Raw genomic sequence first — 21617 nt, forward strand, 5'->3', positions numbered from 1 at the left:
ACAACAAAAACTAAGAGTAATACTTTTTAATTATCTGTAAAAAAATTACAAAACCATTCAAGTTAACACCCAAAAGTACTACTCCCTCTGTCCTACCCAATTCTTTACATTGTGTTTGGGCACAAAAGTTAAGAATTGTGCATAAAGTAATGAAAAAGAGAAAGAAAAGTGGGTGAAGTGGCGGGACTCATTAATATTTAGAAATAAATGCACTTTGTGTACTCAAAGTATGCCCATAATGCACTTTGTGTACTTAATGTTTCGATTAACAATTTTGTGTACCTAAAATACACACACATTTGCATCTGTTACTATCTACGAGCTTCCATTAGTAATTAGTGATAAAGAGCTTGGGCTTTCTTGTCTTTTACTTGTGCTTTTAGGACATCACATCAAAACACACGGACAAACACATCATCGTCATAAATTTGATTTTCTTTGTGTGTTTCGAAGCTTGGAGAATCAGTAGGTACACAAGGATCGTGATGACATGGTTGATAAGGACGTCGATGACGGTGGTGGAAGTGCTGTTAGTGCTGGTCGTGAGATTCCGGATTTTGGAGATGAGTATTGGCTTCTTACTCATGCAATTTTTTTTCAATTGAAATAACACTTGTTTTTAAGTTGTTTAGCGTTTGATGATATTCGATTTGATGGTGGTTGTGTTTTTTTTTCTTGCCGTTTATATGACTGCTCAATATTACCCGATTGAAATTGGTTTATAAGAATGTTTGAAAATGGCAGCTTACTTATATGTGCGTGTTTGTTGTTGTGCATGATCTATAGGGAATAGCCATATATTTACAATAAAATTGCATTTTGAAGGTCATTTTGCATCTAACCCTAAGAGGTATGTTGGGGAAGTATCTAGTATGTAGATAAATGTGATGTGGATGAAATGAGCTTGCTCGAATTATATAGCATGCTAACTGATTGTGGTGTGGATGCTGGTTTTGCTGACCTATCTTACAAACTGTCTAAGGATGCCATGGAATCTGGTTTACTCCCTCTAATTAGTGATAGTCAAGTGCTTGAAATGTGCTGCTATTTAAATACCTCTAGGATGTTGAATCTTTACTGTGAAACAAGTGAAGAAACTCAAACACAATATCCTAGCACACAAACTCCATACTTTGTTGATGATCCAAACACTAGGGATTTTGAAAGAAAACAATTTGAAGCCTTGTTTGAACTTGAGGAGATTGACAGAGGCATCATTGACATTAATGTTCTTGTCGATTGTCTTTGTGGTAAAGAGAATCCAAGAGAAGAGAATTCAGTTATGGATAATGTAGTTGAAGATGATCCAATTGAAGAGAATGCAGTTGAAGTTAGTGATCATGAGCATGCAAGCTTTCACGAGGACAACTCCAACATAGACAGTGCTGATGATGATGTAAGGAGTCATAAGAAGAAGAAGTCTGTGATTGTAGATGTTCCAGTGCACACTGAAAATTGGATACCAGATAATGTAGAGTCAGACTTCAGTGATTGTGTAATGAGTGATGAAGAGAGAATGGTAGCCAACAACACAGATGATGAAGATGGTGAGCAGGGTTATACTGCTTTTCATGAGGACAATGATGAGGTGAGCTTTGAAATTGGTTTGACATTTGCTAGTGCAGACAATTTTGGAAAAACAGTGAAGAATAGAGCAATTAAGGATATGAGAGCCATCAAACAAGTGAGGAACTATAGTAGGTGAGTAAAATTTGTTTGTGAAGGTCTTAGTTGTAGATGGAAGATATATGCATCACTGATAAGTGGATTTTATATCCACTTGGAAGCCTTCGTTTCAACTTAAATTGATGATTTGGCCTCAAGTTTGTGGTAATTTTGATGTGTTTTGTGTTGATGTGTGTAGAGCAGCTAGAGGGAGGAAGAATGAAAGTTTCCAGGCATACACGGTGGTTGGAAGGGGAGAAAACAAGAAAGGAGCGAAGAAAATCAGCCGGCGACCGGGTTGACGCTAGGGGCGGCGCGCCCACGCCATGCTCCTGCACAACGTCGCGCCCGCCCCGCGCGTCTGGTGGAAAAAGGCCCGTTTCGATCTGTTTTGAATGGGCTGCTGATCCGGTCACTTAGGGCACCTAAAATATAGAAGATAGAAGGAAAAAAAAAGCCCCAATCAGTTGGAGAGCACGTGACGGCTACAAAGAGAAGATCTAGTTTCATAGTTTTGTTTTGTCTTCTTCTAATTAGGCGATACTTTTGGATGCTCGTTTTCGAATTTGTTTCTAAACTTTGAATCTCTTTTCTTTTGATATTGTTTTAGACTTATTACTAGCATGTTTACATTCGAACCCATGATGACGAGACGTTCGATTATGAATATTTGATTTCCTCGTATGGTTGTGCTTATTCTTCTTTTATGCGTAGCTAACATCTAAGTTGTTTAGTTAATCTATATTGAAGAGAAAGTGGATATATGGATTTAGAACTTTTCATGCGAGCATAGGTTTATGTATTCGACATACATGATTCGTGGTGTGATTTTAACCATCTTGCGTTGCCCTATGTAATCTTGATAGATAACTTGTTCGTAAACCGTTATGTTTTCAAATCTTATAGACATACAGTATAGGGTCTAAGCATAATTGGTGTCTACTCGACTTCTATCTTAATTGTGGATGTGGCGTAGTAGGGTATACGTATATCGAAAGATAGCTTATATCAGTTTCGTGTTATCTGATTAGTTATCAACCATCGCATATAATGAACAAAGGCATAACTCTGAATGCAGTAGTTAATGAAGTTAGGATCCCATGTTTATTTCTCATTCGTAAATCAAAGTTACTCAATTAGTTAATCATTCTTAGTTTAAATAATTCGATTCGATTAGTTAAGTTAGATAACAACCATCAATTTGATACTTGTCTTAGCAGCGAATAATAATCATACATTGTTGAATAAGTGCATATTTTGAATACACCAGTCTATGTGGGAATGAACTTAATTAAATTCTATATTACTTGTGACCACGTACGCTTGCGTGATTTTGTGCGAACAAATTTTTGGCGCCGCTGCCGGGGACTCGGTATTATATTTTAGTTTATGTGCTTGTCATCAGTGGTCGTTAAAGTTCACTGACTCAGATTCTTTTCTCACTTTTATTTCATTTGTGTGTGTTTCAAGTATTTGAGCGACGTGCATGCGAACACGTTCTTAATCTCGTAAGGAAGCATTGGAAAAAGCAGAAACGATAGTGAGTATTACAATGGGTGAACCAGCAGCAACAGATATTAAGGCATTATAGGATTTCTCTCTGCCGAAAATCAGTGACATCCAATCTAGCATTGTCAGGCCAGACATTGCGGCCAACACCTTTGAAATCAAATCGGGTACTATTCAGATGGCCAACGGAAGATCCTAATATGTATATTCGGGATTTCATCGAGATCTGTGATACTTTCAAGTTCAATGGTGTTTCTGAAGATGCTGTAAAATTGAGGTTTTTCCCATTTTCTCTGAGGGATAAAGCTAAGGGATGGTTGCATTCTCTACTTGCAGGATCTATTACGACATGGGAGGTAGGGATGACAGTTTTACCCGACCCGATGGATACCCGATCCGTTCCGACCCGATTGGGTCTACCCGAACCCGATTTTTTTGGATCTGGATCCGGATCTGGATCTTATTTTTAGACCCGAAAGAGTTTGGATCTGGATCTGGATCTCAGGTATTCCGAACCGAGACCCGACCCGAAACCCGAAATCCGATTTAAACCCGATCCGAACCCGAAACCCGATAAAACCCGATACAAAATATTATATATATATATATATATATATATATTTATGTATATTATGTGTTTAATGTAAAGTATACATATTGAAATATTATGAATTATTAGGTATGAATATTAACATTTTACTTAATTTTATATGCCAATATAGAATTATTATTCATTTCATCAATATTTTTCTCAGTTATTGTGCATTAAAAAATCTAAATATAATAAAAATATAAAATATAAATGATAAGTTGAATGATTGTATACAATTAAGTTAACATGTTTCACGTGTTTATTGTATTAGACGAAACTTGTAAAACCTTTTTTTATGTTCCTAAATTTTAAAAAAATCAATCATCACATTTTTTTTATAGATATATATAATTTTTATTTTTATCTAATTTTATTTTTTAAATACCCGAATTAGACCCGAACCCGAACCGAAACCCGAAAAAACCCGACGGATCGGATCTGGATCTTCATTTTCCAGACCCGGACCCGAACCCGAACCGACCCGAAATATAATGGATCGGATCTGGATCTTAAGAAACCCGATCCGACCCGACCCGTTGCCATCCCTAATGGGAGGATCTGACTCAGAAATTTCTTACTAAATTCTTCCCTATGGCCAAAACAGCTGCAATCAAGAATGCTCTCACTTAATTTTTTCAGCAGTCTGTGAAACTTTATGTGAAACTTGGGAACGCTACAAAGAGATGGTTTGAAAGTGTCCTCATCATGGAATGCCTAAATTAGTTTCTAACTTATTTCTAATTTTAAAGTGACTGCTGACTTGATAAACCGACTACTTAAACAAATTTATTAATAAACAAACATTTTCAAAATTAAAATTGAAAATAGTTAATGTCGGGCTTTATGCCCAGCCAAACGGAAATGTTACCCCTGCTCTTTCAAAAAGATCTTTTTCAAATCTCAACTAAATGGTTCTACTTTGCGGTTAACTGGAGATGGTCATTATCTTGTCTGTTTTTCTATAAGAGTATTTTGTCTAATAATTGTTATTGCATGTCAGCTGATGCATATCTGTTTCACTTCTTTGTTAGCAAAAAATGAAATTCAATTGATACCATCTGCATTAAACATTTGCAGACACATCATTCCTTGAGGTAATATGGAAAGATAAACTGCAGAAAAGGTTCAAACATACAATTTACATAGTTTTTTCAGGAGTTTTGTGTGTTCAAAACTGATACATACTGTGAAGGGCTAAAGAATATATAAGCTAACTCTAAATACAATCTAAACTGAACCTAAACTGTTTAGTTTGAAGTTCCTTATTTCCGGTTTATAACATCGTTCAAAGACAAATTTGAGTATGGGATCTATCAGCATTTTACCTCTTTTGAAAGTTTAATGTCTTTATACCTAAAGCAAACATAAATGCGAAAAATATTGAAAATCCAGCGACTGCAGATGCTGCTAACCAGACATTTTCATGTTTAAAACCAAAGTAGTCTTCAATATAGTCCTTTACAGTCGTATTTGTGTCGCTAAGGATCTTGTCATCAATGTCACCGAATTGAGATGCAATTAATCCGTACAGGGTAAAAGCAAGCGGACATGCCCAAGAATACCATCTCCACCACACAGGCATGCTCTGTCATAAGGAAAATTGCTCTTCTTAGATAATGTACTACTACTCATACTTCCTACACCCCCCTAAGTTGGATACGCAGGGGACGCGGTCCGCACTTTAATGTTCCTCTAAAGTATAATTCTATAATTTATTTTCAAGATTTTTTGAAAATATTAACTTTTTATATAAAGAAGAAAATCTTAAAAATAAGTTATAGAGCTATATTTAACAGGAGCATTAAAGTGTGTGCCAAATAGTGAACGTATAGAATTAAATGAGACGGAGGGAGTATCAGTTGAATGAAATAGAAGGAGTGTATGTTATCAACTTACAGGCCGGGGGATCATGAATCCTGAAAAGAGATTCCATAGTGCATAGAATGCAGCAGCGACAATAGAAGCAATGTCGGCATTGGGAGTCAAAGCCACAGACAGCATGCCGTAAAACGTGAAGTATAGAAATGTGAAGAACATGAAGTATACATACCAAAGGAATTTAACTACTGTCCATTTGAAACCAATCATTGAATAGACAATAATGCCGTAAATTCCAGCCTGTGCCATTATGTAAGGTACTTCAACCAGAACCTGCAAATTAAGGAGGATGGAGATAAGATGTGCAAAGTATATGTGGCTGCTTGAGTTAACTTAAAAGAAGTGACTTCTTTTTAAATTAAAGAAGTGGAGTAGAAGTGAGAGGTAAATAAGTTAATAAAGTGTTTGGAAAAGAAGTAGAAATTGTGAGAGAAAACTAGCATTCTCAACTTCTTAAAAATGCTTCTACTTATTTACACAAAAGGATCAATAAAAGCAGAAGCCAGAAGCTGCTTCTGCTAACCAAACAGGCGCATAATTTTGTATATGTTTTTTCCGATCGTCAAGTTTTGAAATGCAAGACAATCGCTAACCTGTCCAACAGCATAAGGCAAGGCTGAATACATTCCCGCTGCCCTTTCTCTGTAGAATACTGTTCTTTCTACGGCCACCACTGGTTGGGCTGCCATGGCATTCTCGATCCCTAGAAAGAGACAGGCGGCATACATAGAGCCCATTGCATTACTGAGATCTTGCCTCTTTTCCCTGTAATATATATCTTTACCTTTAGTGATCATGTCTAGATGGATCACACAATTTAAGTAGTTTAATTATATGAAATCTAATGTTTTAACTTACGTTTGTGTACCAAGGTCCCAAAATATTGACCCAAAAACGGTAGCAATGGCTGCTGCAAAGATGAACCTTACTGCAGTATAAGATGTGTTTCGCCAGTAAGAGCATCGTTGCTTCCACAGGCAAGCCACGCATTGAGTAATAAAAGGTTGTGAGAATTGAGTTGGAAAATAGAGATCCTTTGAACCAGGACAAGGTGTGCTTAACTCTTTAATAAGTTCTTTGTTTCTCCTGCATTGTGTACATAATTTGAACTTCTATCAGAAATTTAAGAACTTGAGGTATGAAACATCAGTCCAGTATCTACCAGAGAACAAGAAATTATCTTGAATGTGAATCATTTGACCTACCTATACAAATCAGAATTTCTGTACATTTCTGTGAAATCAACCCCCAGAGCCATTTCTTGAGCAGGGCTTGTAACCTCTAGCATCCAGGTCGCTGGATTATATCCGTCTTTGATTTTACTTACTCCTTCAATAGACTTTTTCAGGAAAAAAGTTTGCATTTTAGAACTCCGTCAATTATTCTGAGCAATAATATAAATAAATTTAGTAGCTTTATCTCTTGTTCTATGCATCTCACCTCAAAGTAACGGATTAGTTCACAAGAACGATGACCCAGTGGTCCAACATATATCTCCTGTCCTCCTCGTTTCATGAGGAAAAGCTGCAACCCATGTTTTAATAGCTTTTAGTACATCTCTATGAATAAGGGAAGCTTGCTAATACAATGCATCTATAAATAGTTTTCACCTCATCGAATGCTTCAAATATGTCAATGCTTGGCTGATGGATGGTGCAGACAACTGTCCTTCCGGTGTCCACAGTATTTCTAACGGTTCTCATCACGATTGCTGCAGCTCTTGCATCTAATCCTGAAGTTGGTTCATCCATGAAAATGATGGAGGGGTTTGCTACCAGCTCAACTGCAATTGTGAGTCTTTTGCGCTGTTCAGTGGAGAGACCATCAACAGCAGGCAATCCGACAAGTGCATCCTTCAATAAATTCAACTCTACCAGTTCCAGGACTTCATCTACAAACAACTGCAAATATGACCAAAAACATTATATATTTTCTTGATGCGCTTGTATCAAGTCTATTACCATCCACTACTTAGAAGACTCACTATACAGAAAATAAAAGACCAAAGTATAGCGTGATAAAATCATTAGCCAAGTAAGGAAAGGTCTCTTTTTTAAATACCAAATCATCAGCCAAGTATGAAACAACTCCAGATATACATACCTTCCTTTTCTCAGAATCGACTTCTACAGGCAATCGTAGCCAGGCTGAGTAGAGCAAGGACTCATAGACAGTTACATGAGGCGAGTGGATGTCATTCTGCTCACAGTATCCAGATATGCGAGCAAAAGTTTCCTGCTTTTTCGTGTACCCTGAAACTGTAATGTCTCCCGTTATGTATCCACCAGTTTTTCTCCCCGCCAGCACATCCATAAGAGTTGTTTTACCAGCACCACTGACCCCCATCAGAGCTGTGAGAACACCTGGTCTGAATGCTCCCGATACTCCCTTCAGAAGCAACAATTTATCTTCACCAACCCCTTGCTCCTTCATTTCCTTCATTAGTACATGTCAAATGTTAGGCCCTTATATTAGGAGTGCACTAGGACATTCTAATAAAATATCAAATTAAACATGTTTAAACACCGCTATGCTGTGTAATCACCTTTGGCATGTCAACAGAATATTTGATATCATCAAAAGTAAGGGAATATGGTTCAAACGGAAGAATCATTCCCTTTTTCTGGTTCTGATTGGTCGATTCTGATAATTCAGTCCCATCTTGTTCAGTATTTCCCGCCTCCACAACAACAGCACGAAGTTTTCCCAAAGCTGCAGAGTTGAAGGAAAAATTATAAGAATACCTCCTAATTTTGTTACTTCTCTTAAAATTTGAAGATGTTATGACTACTCACGGTTAAGAACAGCAAGTGCCAGTGTGTAGGTTAGATTGAGTAAAACAACGCTTATAGTCAGTGCTCCGATCCCTATCCAGTACCAGCGTGTATGTGGGAAGAACCCTTTAGACTTTAAGACTGCGACTCCCAGCGTCTCAGTACCATTTCCAGTTAACTATGACAATGGATATGATAAAAAAAACCTCAGGTTATATTTAATAAGTATAAATGGGATAACACAAGAGAGTAAAGATTAGCAGATATTATATAGTACGAAACTTACATGGCTCCACTTATGCCCCAGGAATTCGTTTACTGAAATTGAATTCATCGCGTACATAACTGGTGAAATATAGTAAGCCCATATCCACCAGTCTCCTATGTCCCCTGTAGTACTGTCTCGTATTAGAAGCAGCATTGACCTGTGTCAAATACGTTTAAAACTTGGTATTTGGTTGATACTACATACCTCGTGTAAGCATAAATCCACCAAGCACTAGAATGACAAGAAAGACAAATCCGCCATATGTGTTAGCAAGAACCATATTCCTACCAACTGCCCCTGTAGTCTGGAACAATGCGGAAGCTACCTGACCTATGAGCACGAGTACTAGGAAATGTTTAATGAATCTGCATCAAGAATTATTCTCTTTATCATGCTGCCAAAGACCAAATACGAGGTTTCTCAAATGAATGAGTATGTCTGTGAGTTTCCTTGTATTTACCTTCCAACATTTGGATCAAATCCAATAACATAGTAACTAATGGCTACCCAGAATCCGACTTCTAGCAATGTTATGGGTATTTTGACAATCCATGATGGAAGAGCATAAGACCATGGAGGAAAAAATAGAAGGTCCCTTTGTTTGTAAAAAACCGGAAGCTTGCCTATCACCACGCTTAGCTCAGCCATTCCATTCAGGACAATCATCATCACAGCAAAAAATAGAGCACCCATGTATAATCCTCCATCAATAACTGTGTCATGGTCTAATTCAGTTCTGAAGAACACTGTCATGTAAATCATTGCCATTATGCTAAGCTGAAAACGTCAGAAGATGATTAAAAGTTGTGAGTTGTAACGCAGACAGTAGACCAATATTAACATAACCTTTCACAATATAATAAGTGTACTGTGTGTCTACTGCAAACTCACTTGGGCCAATCTAAATACGTAAACAAATGAATTTCTCTTGATCAGCAAAATCTCTCTTGCAGTCAAAGCTTTCACAAGCTCCTTCTTGTTAACACCATACGTTTCAGTTGTCAATGCAGCTGGATGGTTTTTGCTCTTGTCAAACGAGGTTGCAAGAGCATCTCCCACTTCGATTCCAACATGAAATGACTGGAAAGCCTCAGAAAATTCTTTGGCTGTCACAAATCTGTACGGCTCATCTTTGTTTAGCCAGTACTGTTTCTGGTCCTTTTTTGATGTCACCTGCACAAAAAAAGACTCCCCAGAGTGAGTTCATATGTTAAGAGGACACACATTTTTCGCTTCCTGTTTTCTAAATGACTGAAGTAAAATGTCGACAGCATACCTCTTGCAAAAAATCAGCAACACCTTTTCTTTCAGGACATTTGAAACCCATGGTTTCAAAAAATTCAAGAATATGTTCCCGAGGACCCTGATACACTATTTGGCCATCTGTCAGAAGCATGATTTCATCGAACAAGTCATAAGTTTCAGGGGCAGGCTGCAGAAGAGATATTAGAGCAGTTCCTTGCAGTATGTGGACACTGTGCTTAAGTGAATTGACAATCTGAAAAGTTGTTGAACTGTCTAAACCAGTAGATATCTCATCCATAAAAAGAGCCCTTGATGGTCCAACCAACATTTCACCTTTAATTCACCCGAAATCTGGTTATTACTCTACAAAGTAACATACATATGAAAAATTCATGTACTTTATTCTTTCTATCGAGTTAAGATTTTTTAACCTGTTGTGACACGTTTTCGCTGTCCACCAGATATACCTCGAATCATGTTATCACCTACCAATGTATCTGCACAGATATCAAGTCCTAAAATCTGCATTCAAATGAAAGGATCAATTTACTGCATATATATTTTACCCAGTTGAATTGTGACTATGAAGGCTTTATAATTAAATTTGGTACCTTTAAGACGTAATCTGTCACCACACTAGTCTCTTGGCCAACTGTTGCTGCTGCCTGAATAACAAAAAGACGATGACTACATTGATCGTATAGGGAAAAATCAGGATGTCATTTTATGACTTTAGTCTTTAATGAGTTTGGAAATGCAGATGGGGGGCGCAGTTAAGAGGGACCGTTATATGGTGAAGTTTAAATGACCATCTAAACAAACATGCAAGGATGATTTTCCAATATAGTGAAAGTTAAATTGCATTTTGGATGGAGGATAATTATATATTGTAGTTGTTTGTGCTACAGTTATCACTTTAGGTATTTCTACTACAACAAGAAAGGACTGTAGTCGGTATATAACAAAATCAGTAAACTTTATAGGCATTACAGACGAATCTTAAACCTTCATGAAGATGTCGATATCAGGATCAGGCTTAATATTTGCTTCTTTTTCTCTCCTAGACAGCTCCATCAGCATTTCTGTGATCAAACAATAAACATAAATTCATGCAATATACCATAAAAGTCTGCAGTAGATAAGCTGCAGAAGAATGGTAAGAATGAATAGTCCATAACTGACCATAGCGCGAGCCTACCCCCTGGCATCTTGCTGAAAAAGCCAGAGTTTCTCTCACAGTCATTTCTCCTATATGTAAATCATTTTGGCTAATATAGGCAGCTGTTCTCTGGGGCACAAACTCTCTCATTTCATGTCCGTTGTAAGTCACTCTTCCGGAGACCTGGCATTGGAAGAAGGATAGTGAAAAACTGCTGAGACTAAAAGAGTAGAGATCAATAACTAATATGAATTCGACCTTCAAGTCGGAATCAAGCTTCCCAGCCAAAGCAAGCAACAATGTAGTCTTCCCAGAACTCGGAGGACCTAAAAGCAATGTCATTCTGCAGAAAATACATAAAAATTTTGGAAATATGAATTCACTTGGATTTCACATAACAATTGTCATTACTTAATATCCTTGCAATAAATAATAATAAAATAAAGAACAATAATAAATCATTAGTAAGTCACCTGCCAGGCTTGAGGATACCACTAACATCTTGAAGAATATTTAGTTGCTTCTTGCTGCTTGGAAGTATTTTCAGAGTGTTTAGAAAACCCTGAAGACCAAAATTAAGGATTATAACTTCTTATAATCAAAAAATAAGAAACCAAAAATACAATATATGATTCTTACCTCAACAATTCCAAGATTGAAGTTCACAAAAGAAGGCAAAGCTCTGCTCCCTACATGAACTTGTGCTTCAATGTTTAAATTCTCAAATCTAACTTCTATTGTGGGCAAATCAATCCCAACTCTGACATGATCAACAAAGATGGTTCAGCTTCATAATTACGTCGTAAAAAAAATTTAATAATTAAACACACTCACGCACCCATCCTATCAGAGACAAATTTGAACAAAGAAACAAAAAAATATTCATTTACGCGTCAATTCTATTCTTGAGCTTCAGCAAGAACTTCTCATTATCTTCTTCAGCAACCCTAACAAGCCTGTCCACAAGTTTCCTCCTATCATCATACCCAAGATTATCAATATCAACTTCACTAAAACCAACCCCTTGTGATCCAAACAACAGGCCTTTCTTCAATCTATCGAAAGTCGGAAGCTTCTCCAGAGAAGCCCATTTGAGAGCCTCCTCATCATCTTCCTCTCTGACTGAAGATTTCGAAAAAATGTCCATGCCTTTGTCCCTCCATATTGAAGAGCTAGTAGCCCTTAAACTCCCAGCAGCACTTTTTTTCCTGCTATATCTAATGCTTGAACTGGTTGGAAAAAGACTAATCTCATCCATTCTGCAGCAGCTGAATTGTAAGAAAAATTCTAGCTTTGCATGCAACTGCAGAGGATGTTTTTATACACACACTTCTATTCTAGTGATTCATTCATTATGTATGAACGGTGAACTGAATTGTAAAAACAGAAATGGTTAAAAGAAAGTAAACATGTAAAAGAATTAGAATGCTAAAGTGTATTAAGATCTCTAGCTTGACTCTGTTTTCCTTAAATTGTCGTGATTTCAAGACATTTAAACGTCGACTTCTGTTAACGTTTATTCTTTAGAAGTCCGATCAAACGAGACCCGGCTCAATAATTTGTGAGCCCGTGTAAAATTAAATAATTAATTTTAATTATTTAATATATAATATAGAAAATATAAAAAATAATTATAATATAAAATTTGGAATAAAAATTAAAAATTATATATATTGTTCATTAATAATATTTAGCAAACTGATGCAAAAAACATACAAAAATATTTTATAATATGAGTATATATTAGAATAATATATTTTATGTACAAAAGTCATTATTTTATAATTCTAATGAGATAGAAGAAATATTCAGTTCCAATATATATAAGTTGGTTTGCAATATTCAATATTTAATCAATTCAAAAAGTTTGTATTGTTTTAGACATGTAAAAAATATGTTACCTGAAATGTTTATATATTAATACATCTATAATTGATAAGTACATAACAAATTAATATAGAATTAAAAATCTTTAATTCAAATTAATTTGTTGTTAAATTTTTAGTTTGATAATTTTATGTGTTTCGATCCTTTTATTATAAGATAAAACATGGATAATTATTCTAATGTCCTTATTATCGATGAAGTTTGCATTTGTCATGACAGCTTAACCATTATTTTTTTCGTTTTTATAACAATCTTGTGAAAAGCGGAAATTAAATTTTGTATTAATATATATTACATAATAATATAATATGGAATCTTAATTTATTTGAATTATGAAATATTAAAAAAGTTTGATAGAGTTTTTTTATAATTTGAATTATTTCAGTTTCAAAAATTAAAATGAATAATTTAAGAGAGTCATCAAGCGGATTAACAATATATCTTTAAATTTTTTGATTATAATATTAATATATTCAAAAATAAAATTTATATTGTGGTAAGAATTAACATTTCTAATATTCTTAATATTTTTTCATTCTTAATATAAAACAAAAAAAAATGAATAACACTTTGGTAGCCTAAATTTCTCTCTCAAAACCCTAGTTTTCACCGGTGAAAAGTCTAAATCTTGTCTATCTTTTATTATTATTAGTTAATCTGTTGTTTTCTTCAATAAATTCTCAATTTTTTTTGCGTTCTGTTTGGTTTCTCTTTCAGTAAGAGGCGATAAAGGTTTGTATGGTGATGCATCGATTGCTCAAAACAATATTAAGAGTATTACAGAATGTATTCAAAAAATCGCTTCGTTGCTTACGGAAGAAAGATTCAACGACGATATGATTCATGTGTTTGTTCAATTTCGATTATATTTGTAAATGTGTATGCCTTTTCATTATTGAATTATTTTTTTTTTCAAAAAAAAATATATTCAAAAATAAAATTTATGTTGTCGTAAGAATTAACATTTATAATATTCTTAATTTTTTTAATTTGTTAATATACTTATATATATATATATATAATGAAATTAATTAATATTTTAAATTAGAAACTAGCTAATCAACATCATTTTGAATCAGTTTAATCATTAACGGCCGCTTAATCCGCTTCATACTCAATTTAATTTTCAGTAACATTTAATCATATGTTAAATACAAAATTGTAACACCTTGAATTCCATAAACATGAGAATTCAAAACCTCACATATTTATTCGAGCTTGGTATCACCACAAAAATTGTCGATTGTCCACAATCCACATCACTTATCAATTATCATTGTGCAAAACTCATTCGTATACAGACAACTACACAAAGCACATGTTAAGCAATAAATAACAGCTTCATAGTACAAACGAGACTCACGAGTGCGTGTTTCCCGTTTTTATCATCTATAATGAAATTTTAGACGCTTGTATATCTTCAAATAATATTTGTCCTGCTTGTCAAATTTATTGGGCTAATTTTTAGTTGGCTGCCGAATAACTTTCTCTTCGTTTGACTACAGAGCACGTATTTCACGTATTTTCTCACATTCTTTGCTTTAGAGATTTGTATTAAAATATAGCATGATTTAATAGAATATTGATTTTAGTACGAAAATAGTGGGAAAAAAATTATATAATATTACATCGTTTTGTATTTCACTCATTTCCAACCGGCCCTTCTTTTTATTGCGGGTGTTTGGACTTTGGAGTAATACCAAAAAAATTGCTTTTATTTATTATTAAAATTATAAGCAAAGATACATTTCTATTTAGTGAAAAAATTCAATTTTTGACTTGTAAATTCCAATCAATTTGAATAGATGAATAGATTTTTTTAGTAATTTATAACTTATGAGATAATATATATTATTTATAAAACTAAATTTTAAAAACTAAAATAAGTTCAAGGATTTATTTTTTTTTACTTCCCCAATCTTATCAAAATCACCTGTATTAACTTATTTTTTAGAAATAAGACAAATAGCCGAGCTCATATCTGCTCAGTTAAGTTGATACTCCCTCCGTCCCAGTAAATTGTATACAGTTTTTTTTTGGACGTCCCATCAATTGTATACATACCTAAAATAGTAAATTTTTATAATATAAAATACTATTACACCCACTATTTTCTTCCGCTATCTTCATTTTATAATAATAAAAACACTAAAAACACTATTACACCCACTAATTTCCTCCACTATCCCAAATCTATTATTAAAAATAAATGAGTCCCCTTTACCTACTTTTCATCTAACTTTACTCATTTTTTACTATTTTTCTCGGTGTCCTAACCATTTGTATACAAATGATTGGGACGGAAATAGTACTTTACAACTTACACAAATACACGGGAATTCGAATATCAAAATCATGAATCTACATGTTGATATTTGAATTAGCAATTTTTGATATGAAATAAAACTAAAACCCAGTTGAAGGTAAATCATTACTTTAGAATACTCATTCTCGTAACTTTCACTCCGATTTCCCGGCCGTCGTTATCATCCAAACTGCCGGTGCCCACAGCCCACCACTGTTTTTAACTTGATAGAGCCTTCAGTGTTGAGGTACTCACGTCATTTGTTTGACCTTTCTAGACGCGGCATGGTTAATCAAGCAACGACCCCAGCAGTTGTGGACTAAATTGCACAGACCCATCCAAGCGAGGAGCATGGAGGTCCCCCGTTGGCCCGGCCGTCTCATCTCTTCTCAAATTTTCCGTTTTCCGGGTGTAAAAAAATTACTCCCTCCATCCAACCAAGTTGTTTAGCTATTTGCACACATTTCGAGGCTCCGATAATATATAGTTCCATTATGTTTTTTCAATTTTTAATTTTTTGAAATAAAAAAATATCATAGAATTATACTGTTTACAGGAGTCTCAACATGCGTGTCAAAAGATAACATAAAAAACCGGCCAGAATACATCCTTAGCAGGAACTATAAACTCTCGAGCTCTTGATAAATTGTTATCAAGAGTAAGGATCTACCACGATATATATGCCAAATTAGAACATCATAAAATAGGCAAATATGTCGAGGATGTCTAAAAAATGAGTATCTGTTCCGACAAATATACGTAAATAATGTGTGAGCGAGAATCAAAAATTAGATATATAGGCCACCTGAGCTACATATTCTTATCTAACAATCACAAGTTCATAGTAGTTCATATGGGTTTACCAGTTGCAAAACAAGCTCTCATAACGGACCACAAAATCCAGCTCATATTTTATACTTGGATTTAACATACTAGTATAGTACCGTGTCAGTTCAACTCTAGACATGAAATAACAGAAGACAGTAAAAAAATAATCTTATCTGCATTACAATTCCAGAATTGTTCACAAATGAATGAAAGAAAATCTTTTTTGGTAAGTCCTGTATATATAAATGAAAGGGATCTTACTCATTCATCTTCGTGGTCTTTTTTCTGTACAGGATCTCGGGTGGCAGTGGAAACAAGTTCGGACTCGTATGATATGGAAGGCAACCTTTCATACACTTGCGATCTTGATGGTAGAAGCTTAAACTGGCCAAAAGTAAGGGCCTGGCTGAGCTTCTCATAATTCCATCGCTGCTGAACGTAGACTGCAAACGCTAGAAGAACTGCTAAAAAGGGTATTGCTATGTCGCCAACTTTAGAGTAAAAGTCAAGATTTGGGTTCACAAATTCGTACTCTTCAGGGAAGTAAGGATTTGGTTCAGGAGACCTCAAGGAATCATAGATATGAGGCAGGAGTCTCACAACTGTCATCCCGATAAAATAAAATTTCCTAAGTGGTCTACAATTAATCTGCCACATTATGTTAGCAAGTACCTGTGGAAACAAAAATAGATCTTGGACAAGCCCCGCGTACTCCTCAAGTTCAGTTTCCCAAGCTGATAGTATATGATTCCGTGTGGAATCCGTATACTGTGTGTTTTGTATGGGCTTCTGATTCTTGTTTACAAAATGGATTATAAGAACACTTACATACCCAAATATATGAACAATAAGGGTGCCGATAATTACACGATTGTCACTTGGGACACGATGAGGTTCATCAGGACTTCTTGAAAGAAGTCTGACTCGAGATCTATACACCTTCTGACAGAGTCTAAGAGTGAGGGAAAAAGCAACCAGAACAAGAATCTTTACAGTATAATCAATTGCACGGACCCATTGACTAGTTTCGAAGTCATAAGATGTGCTTTCATAAGATTCAGAAGCCTTCTTCTGGAAGAGAGCTTCCACACCAGTGACCAATGGAAGACTGTACCCAATAGCTTGGATGCCTAACATGACCAGAGATATGTAAGGAACAGATTCGACATTATCATTGATGTAGAAAAGCTGGCTTAAAACACAAGCAATTGCCACTGAAAGTGTAAGAACGCGGAGGATTCCTTCCACTCCTTGGCGAGAGAAGATGTCTTCTCTTTGCCTTCTGTACATTATAGGTGTTGTTTGTAGCTTGACTGGACTAAAATACAGTGGATCATCCTCATTCCGTTGGCTGGATATAGAAATCTTAGCTGTTGGATTGACCAGCCATCGGGCTGTTGTAGGAGGATATGACACAACTACTTCAACTAAACAATCTAAACCAGCCTCAAGGTCCATGCTATCAAAAAGAATCTTCCATGTGGCTCGAACATCCCTACAACCGATAAGATACATCTTTCCAACAAGAGGATTGTAAAGGCCTTCAAGAAAAATCATTGAAAAATTGTGGTAGGACTTCCCATCAATACCCAGTTGAGCTGATACATTCAGGAGCAGCTGTTTTTCAGTGTATTCAGCCTTGGCATGGTAGGGAGCCTCGTCCTCTGCTCTGGTATTATTCCTTGAAGACCAGTAGCGCCCAAATAAAGAACCAAGGGAAAGAATATCCAATTGGATGTTAGTCTTTTGTGGAAGAGAACGCGGGACTGGATCTGGAAAAGCAGAAACTTGGAGAGTTAGATCTTCTGAAAGAAGAGAAAGACTTTCGAGGCGCGACTCTGTGCCTTCCAATTTTGGGAATTTCAGTAGTGATTTCTTGATTCTAGTCCCAAAGCTAAAAGGCTCATTTTTCTCCAGCAATATCCCTGCGGAATCAATTTTGGAGTAACTATATGATGGATGAGATGCGGCATATTGATTCCACAGTTCCGCAGGTCGAATCAGCTTTTCAAACGACAAGGGGAAATAGGATCCGTTGTTTGCCTTGATGCTTGAAATAGTCCCAACAATAATGCTTCTTTGCTTTATAGAAAATGAGAGAGGAACATATAAACAGATCCGAGAATCACAACTGCGGCCTTCTGTATCTACAAATCCAAGGCAACCAACCATGCAAAGTTGGCCACTAGAAGATTTCCAAATTCCTTCAGCAGAAAGAGTCAAGTTATCAAGCCCAGTCCTCTGTGTTGCAGTGAATTTATTCTCTAATGGAGGAATAGCTCGAAACACTGCAGAGACTCTGTTGGAGTTAACATTTCCCAGCAAAGTTTCTTTCTCGCATCGAAGATCCTGAAGAGCGAGCCTTACATTTTTAAAGCTCCCATCAGTGTCTTTAATCTCTTTACTAGACATAAATGGACCTAACTTGGTACAGAAAGCATCTGTCCCATTGCATCTCCAGTTTGGAACTATGGTAAAACTTTCTCCACGAGTAAATCTATCTAGAATTGAACAGAAGTTAACTCCTTTATATATATCAATACCACTGTTTACAGCATTGTCTTTATATGGATAGGGACTGCAAGCTTTAGAGACTAATTTTTCGGAGCCAAACTCATACTCTGCTGACATACCCAGCCACGAAGAAATATGAACTTCATCAAAAAACTTGGGATTCGATTTCAGATGTTGACTTTTCATGCTACCACGGACAGCCCTATTAGTCAAACTTATTTTCTTTGGATAGCGAAGAACAAGTAAAACTTGATCATCTTGCAAAAGAGGTGGCTGATTTGTATATCCAGAAACCCTTACCCACTCCCATGGATCTGACGGGTCAAGGTGCCGAGCAGGCAGCATAGTCTCCCCCAACAAACACATAACTCTTTCCCCATCGTTTTCTTTTGATTCTGTGTAAATCCCTTGAAAAGAAACCAAAAGCTGAGAATGACCAGGCCATATGTCAAAATGAGGATTTCTCTCATCCGGTTTATCCATAAATAAGTTCTCTAGGGTTATGCCCATCTGCAGAAACCCATTAACGCTAACAGACTTTTTGGACTTGTGAGCACGGTCAACATCAGTTACCCAAAATGAAGTCAAATGCAAAGGAGATTGTTCATCCAACGAGACCTCCGGCTGATCTCTACTATCAAACGGCATCAACGGAGCCCCATTCGATTCTTGCCACCAATCCCCATTCAAAAAAGAAAGTTCTTGCTTAATGCTATATATCCTATTATCATCCGGTTTCAACTCAGAAGCATCATTCAATACAAAACCACATGCTTTCTTCACCTCATCGATTCGATCATAATCATAGGTCATAGTAACACCACTTTTAGTCTCAAAACCCCCTTCTGCATAGTAAGCACTTGCAAATGCAATGCACATAAACAACCCCCCAAATACATTCCACCCATGATCCCTCATCCTCATACACATACAAATCCAAAACCAATCACTATCTTTCAAAACCCTCAAATACCCACTAACAAAAACATAAATCTTGAACACCCAAATGATCTCAACACAAAAAAATCAAATTTTTAATCTTTAATCACCCAAAATCAAGAATTAAAAATCACTAAACTTCACTATAAAACCATGACAAATAGTCATAAAGAAACGAACTTTAATGCACAAGATTCAGATTCAAGCTCAAATATATAACAAGAAACATGTGTATCTATAAATCTATACTAAAGTAAAATAAAAAAGGCAAACCTGAAATGGGGTTTTGTTTAGTGGCACTGTGGAGGTTTTTGGCAGGAGCAATCAGATCTTGAACGGGAGCAAGAATGTTAGAGATAGAAGTGTGAAGTTGAAGTTAGAAAAGAGTAAATTATTATTACAGTTAGCAAGTGATTGTCGAGCAATTTTTAAGACAATGGCGCGTGATATGCAGAGGTTGTAGTAGGTTCTCAAGTCTTCAGTTTGGTTGTTGACCAATGTCATCAGAGTAAAAAGTAGGGGTGAGCCAAAAACCGAATTGAAACTGAAACCGAACCGAAACCGTTAAAAACCGATGAAAATCGAACCGTATAAAATCGCACCGAACCGAAACCGCAAATTAAAAAACCGAACCGATTCTAATGATTGCGGTTCCGGTTTTAGATTAAACCCGAACCGAAATAAACCGAACCGAACCGATTATTTAAAATAAATAAATAAATATTATTTATAAATTATAATACATATATAAATATAAATATATAAATATATTTACACATGTACATATATACAAGTGTGTATCAAGATAATATATACATATATTTATATAAATATATCATGAACAGTAATTAAGTAATATATAAAATTTAGATTATAGTTTGGTATAGGTCGGAGAATACTTGATTTAGGTTCGATTTTTTTTACATACCTTAGATTTTATTCAAAAGAGTAGTACGAAACATGCAATCAAAATCATAGACTCACCTTTGGACTCTTTCATCGATCTAATACCTTAAAGATACAAAGAGATAATTTTTAATGTTGTAAAATAATTTTTAAAGATTTAATACGTAATTTTTTTTCCTTTTTCTCATTTCTTGCGGTTTTATAACCGAAACCTAACCGACTAAAACCGAACCGAGGTTTTTGAAACCGAAACCGATCCGACAGTTCGGTTGCGGTTTCGGTTTTTAATTTTAAAAACCGAAAATTCACGGTTCCGGTTCCGGTTTTATCTTAAAACCGCCCCGAACCGAACCACGCTCACCCCTAGTAAAAAGTACTCTACATTAAGCTATGTCAGAGCAAGTCCAATAGGTGTGCTAAATAAGTCTTAAATCCAAAAATAGGGAATATGGGATAAAATTGCATTCCAACACTATGCTAGTGATGTGCTAAATCACTAGCACAAGCTTCCCCTTCCTTATTTTTAGAATATGCTAGCTACTCCTAAACTATTTTTATCATTAAAATATTCATTTCTCTCTCTTTTCCACATCATTTCCCTCTCTCCTCCACACCAAAGTTGTTTAAATTTAATATTATTATAATAATAGGGAATGAATATAGGGAGTACTATTGGAGCTCATGTGCTAAATCTTGTGCTAAATCACTAAGACATATTATTTTATAATATTTTTAGGGAACCCCTTAGCATAGTGATGGACTTGCTCTTAGTCTGTTTGGCTAAAGAAAATTAAAGTTTAATAGAAAAAGTTTTAGAATAATTTCCTTGTAGTGGCGATTTTATGCATAAATCATTTTGATTGGCTCCTATCTCTTGATAATGATGGACCCCCCGCAAATACATCAATCACACCAATCAAAACTTCTTAAATACAAAAATTTACGCGCTTAGCATGTGGCCATGAGCATACACTAGACAAACCATTCTAACAATACATAAAGGAAGTGTTGTTGATGTTTTTTTCATAAAATATGCAAGTTTTAAGTAAATTTTAAAATAATAAGTATGCTTCTTATTTATAATGTGTATCGGATATTTATTTTATTTATAAAAATTTATTTAAATTTATATTAGTGTAAAATGCCTC

The 21617-nt window shown here is 35.4% G+C and overlaps 2 protein-coding genes and 1 non-coding gene across 3 annotated transcripts; all 3 read right to left on the reverse strand.

Moving 5' to 3' along the window:
• Positions 1 to 4372: 4372 nt before the first annotated feature.
• Positions 4373 to 4478, reverse strand: LOC135146850 (small nucleolar RNA R71). Its single transcript, XR_010283947.1, has one exon. It is a non-coding gene; the product is annotated as a small nucleolar RNA R71 (small nucleolar RNA).
• A 390-nt stretch (positions 4479 to 4868) lies between these two features.
• Positions 4869 to 12554, reverse strand: LOC108223127 (pleiotropic drug resistance protein 1). The gene is made up of 23 exons (XM_017397224.2): positions 11981 to 12554; positions 11730 to 11850; positions 11564 to 11652; positions 11349 to 11433; positions 11114 to 11273; positions 10937 to 11013; positions 10543 to 10596; positions 10363 to 10453; positions 9963 to 10264; positions 9578 to 9859; positions 9147 to 9463; positions 8891 to 9051; positions 8705 to 8808; positions 8440 to 8596; positions 8190 to 8356; positions 7748 to 8080; positions 7255 to 7545; positions 7085 to 7168; positions 6850 to 6983; positions 6503 to 6730; positions 6238 to 6409; positions 5663 to 5917; positions 4869 to 5351 (listed from the first exon to the last, which is right to left on the reverse strand). Exons 1-23 carry the CDS (start codon positions 12346 to 12348, stop codon positions 5088 to 5090), a joined length of 4296 nt encoding a protein of 1431 aa, XP_017252713.1. The 5' UTR covers positions 12349 to 12554; the 3' UTR covers positions 4869 to 5087.
• A 3712-nt stretch (positions 12555 to 16266) lies between these two features.
• On the reverse strand, positions 16267 to 20025 carry LOC108221142 (uncharacterized). The gene has a single exon (XM_064093302.1). The coding sequence runs from the start codon at positions 19552 to 19554 to the stop codon at positions 16372 to 16374; it is 3183 nt and encodes a 1060-aa protein (XP_063949372.1). The 5' UTR covers positions 19555 to 20025; the 3' UTR covers positions 16267 to 16371.
• Between the last annotated feature and the right edge of the window lie 1592 nt (positions 20026 to 21617).

This window comes from Daucus carota, chromosome 5 (genome assembly GCF_001625215.2).
Source record: "Daucus carota subsp. sativus chromosome 5, DH1 v3.0, whole genome shotgun sequence".
NCBI classification, from domain to species: domain Eukaryota; kingdom Viridiplantae; phylum Streptophyta; class Magnoliopsida; order Apiales; family Apiaceae; genus Daucus; species Daucus carota.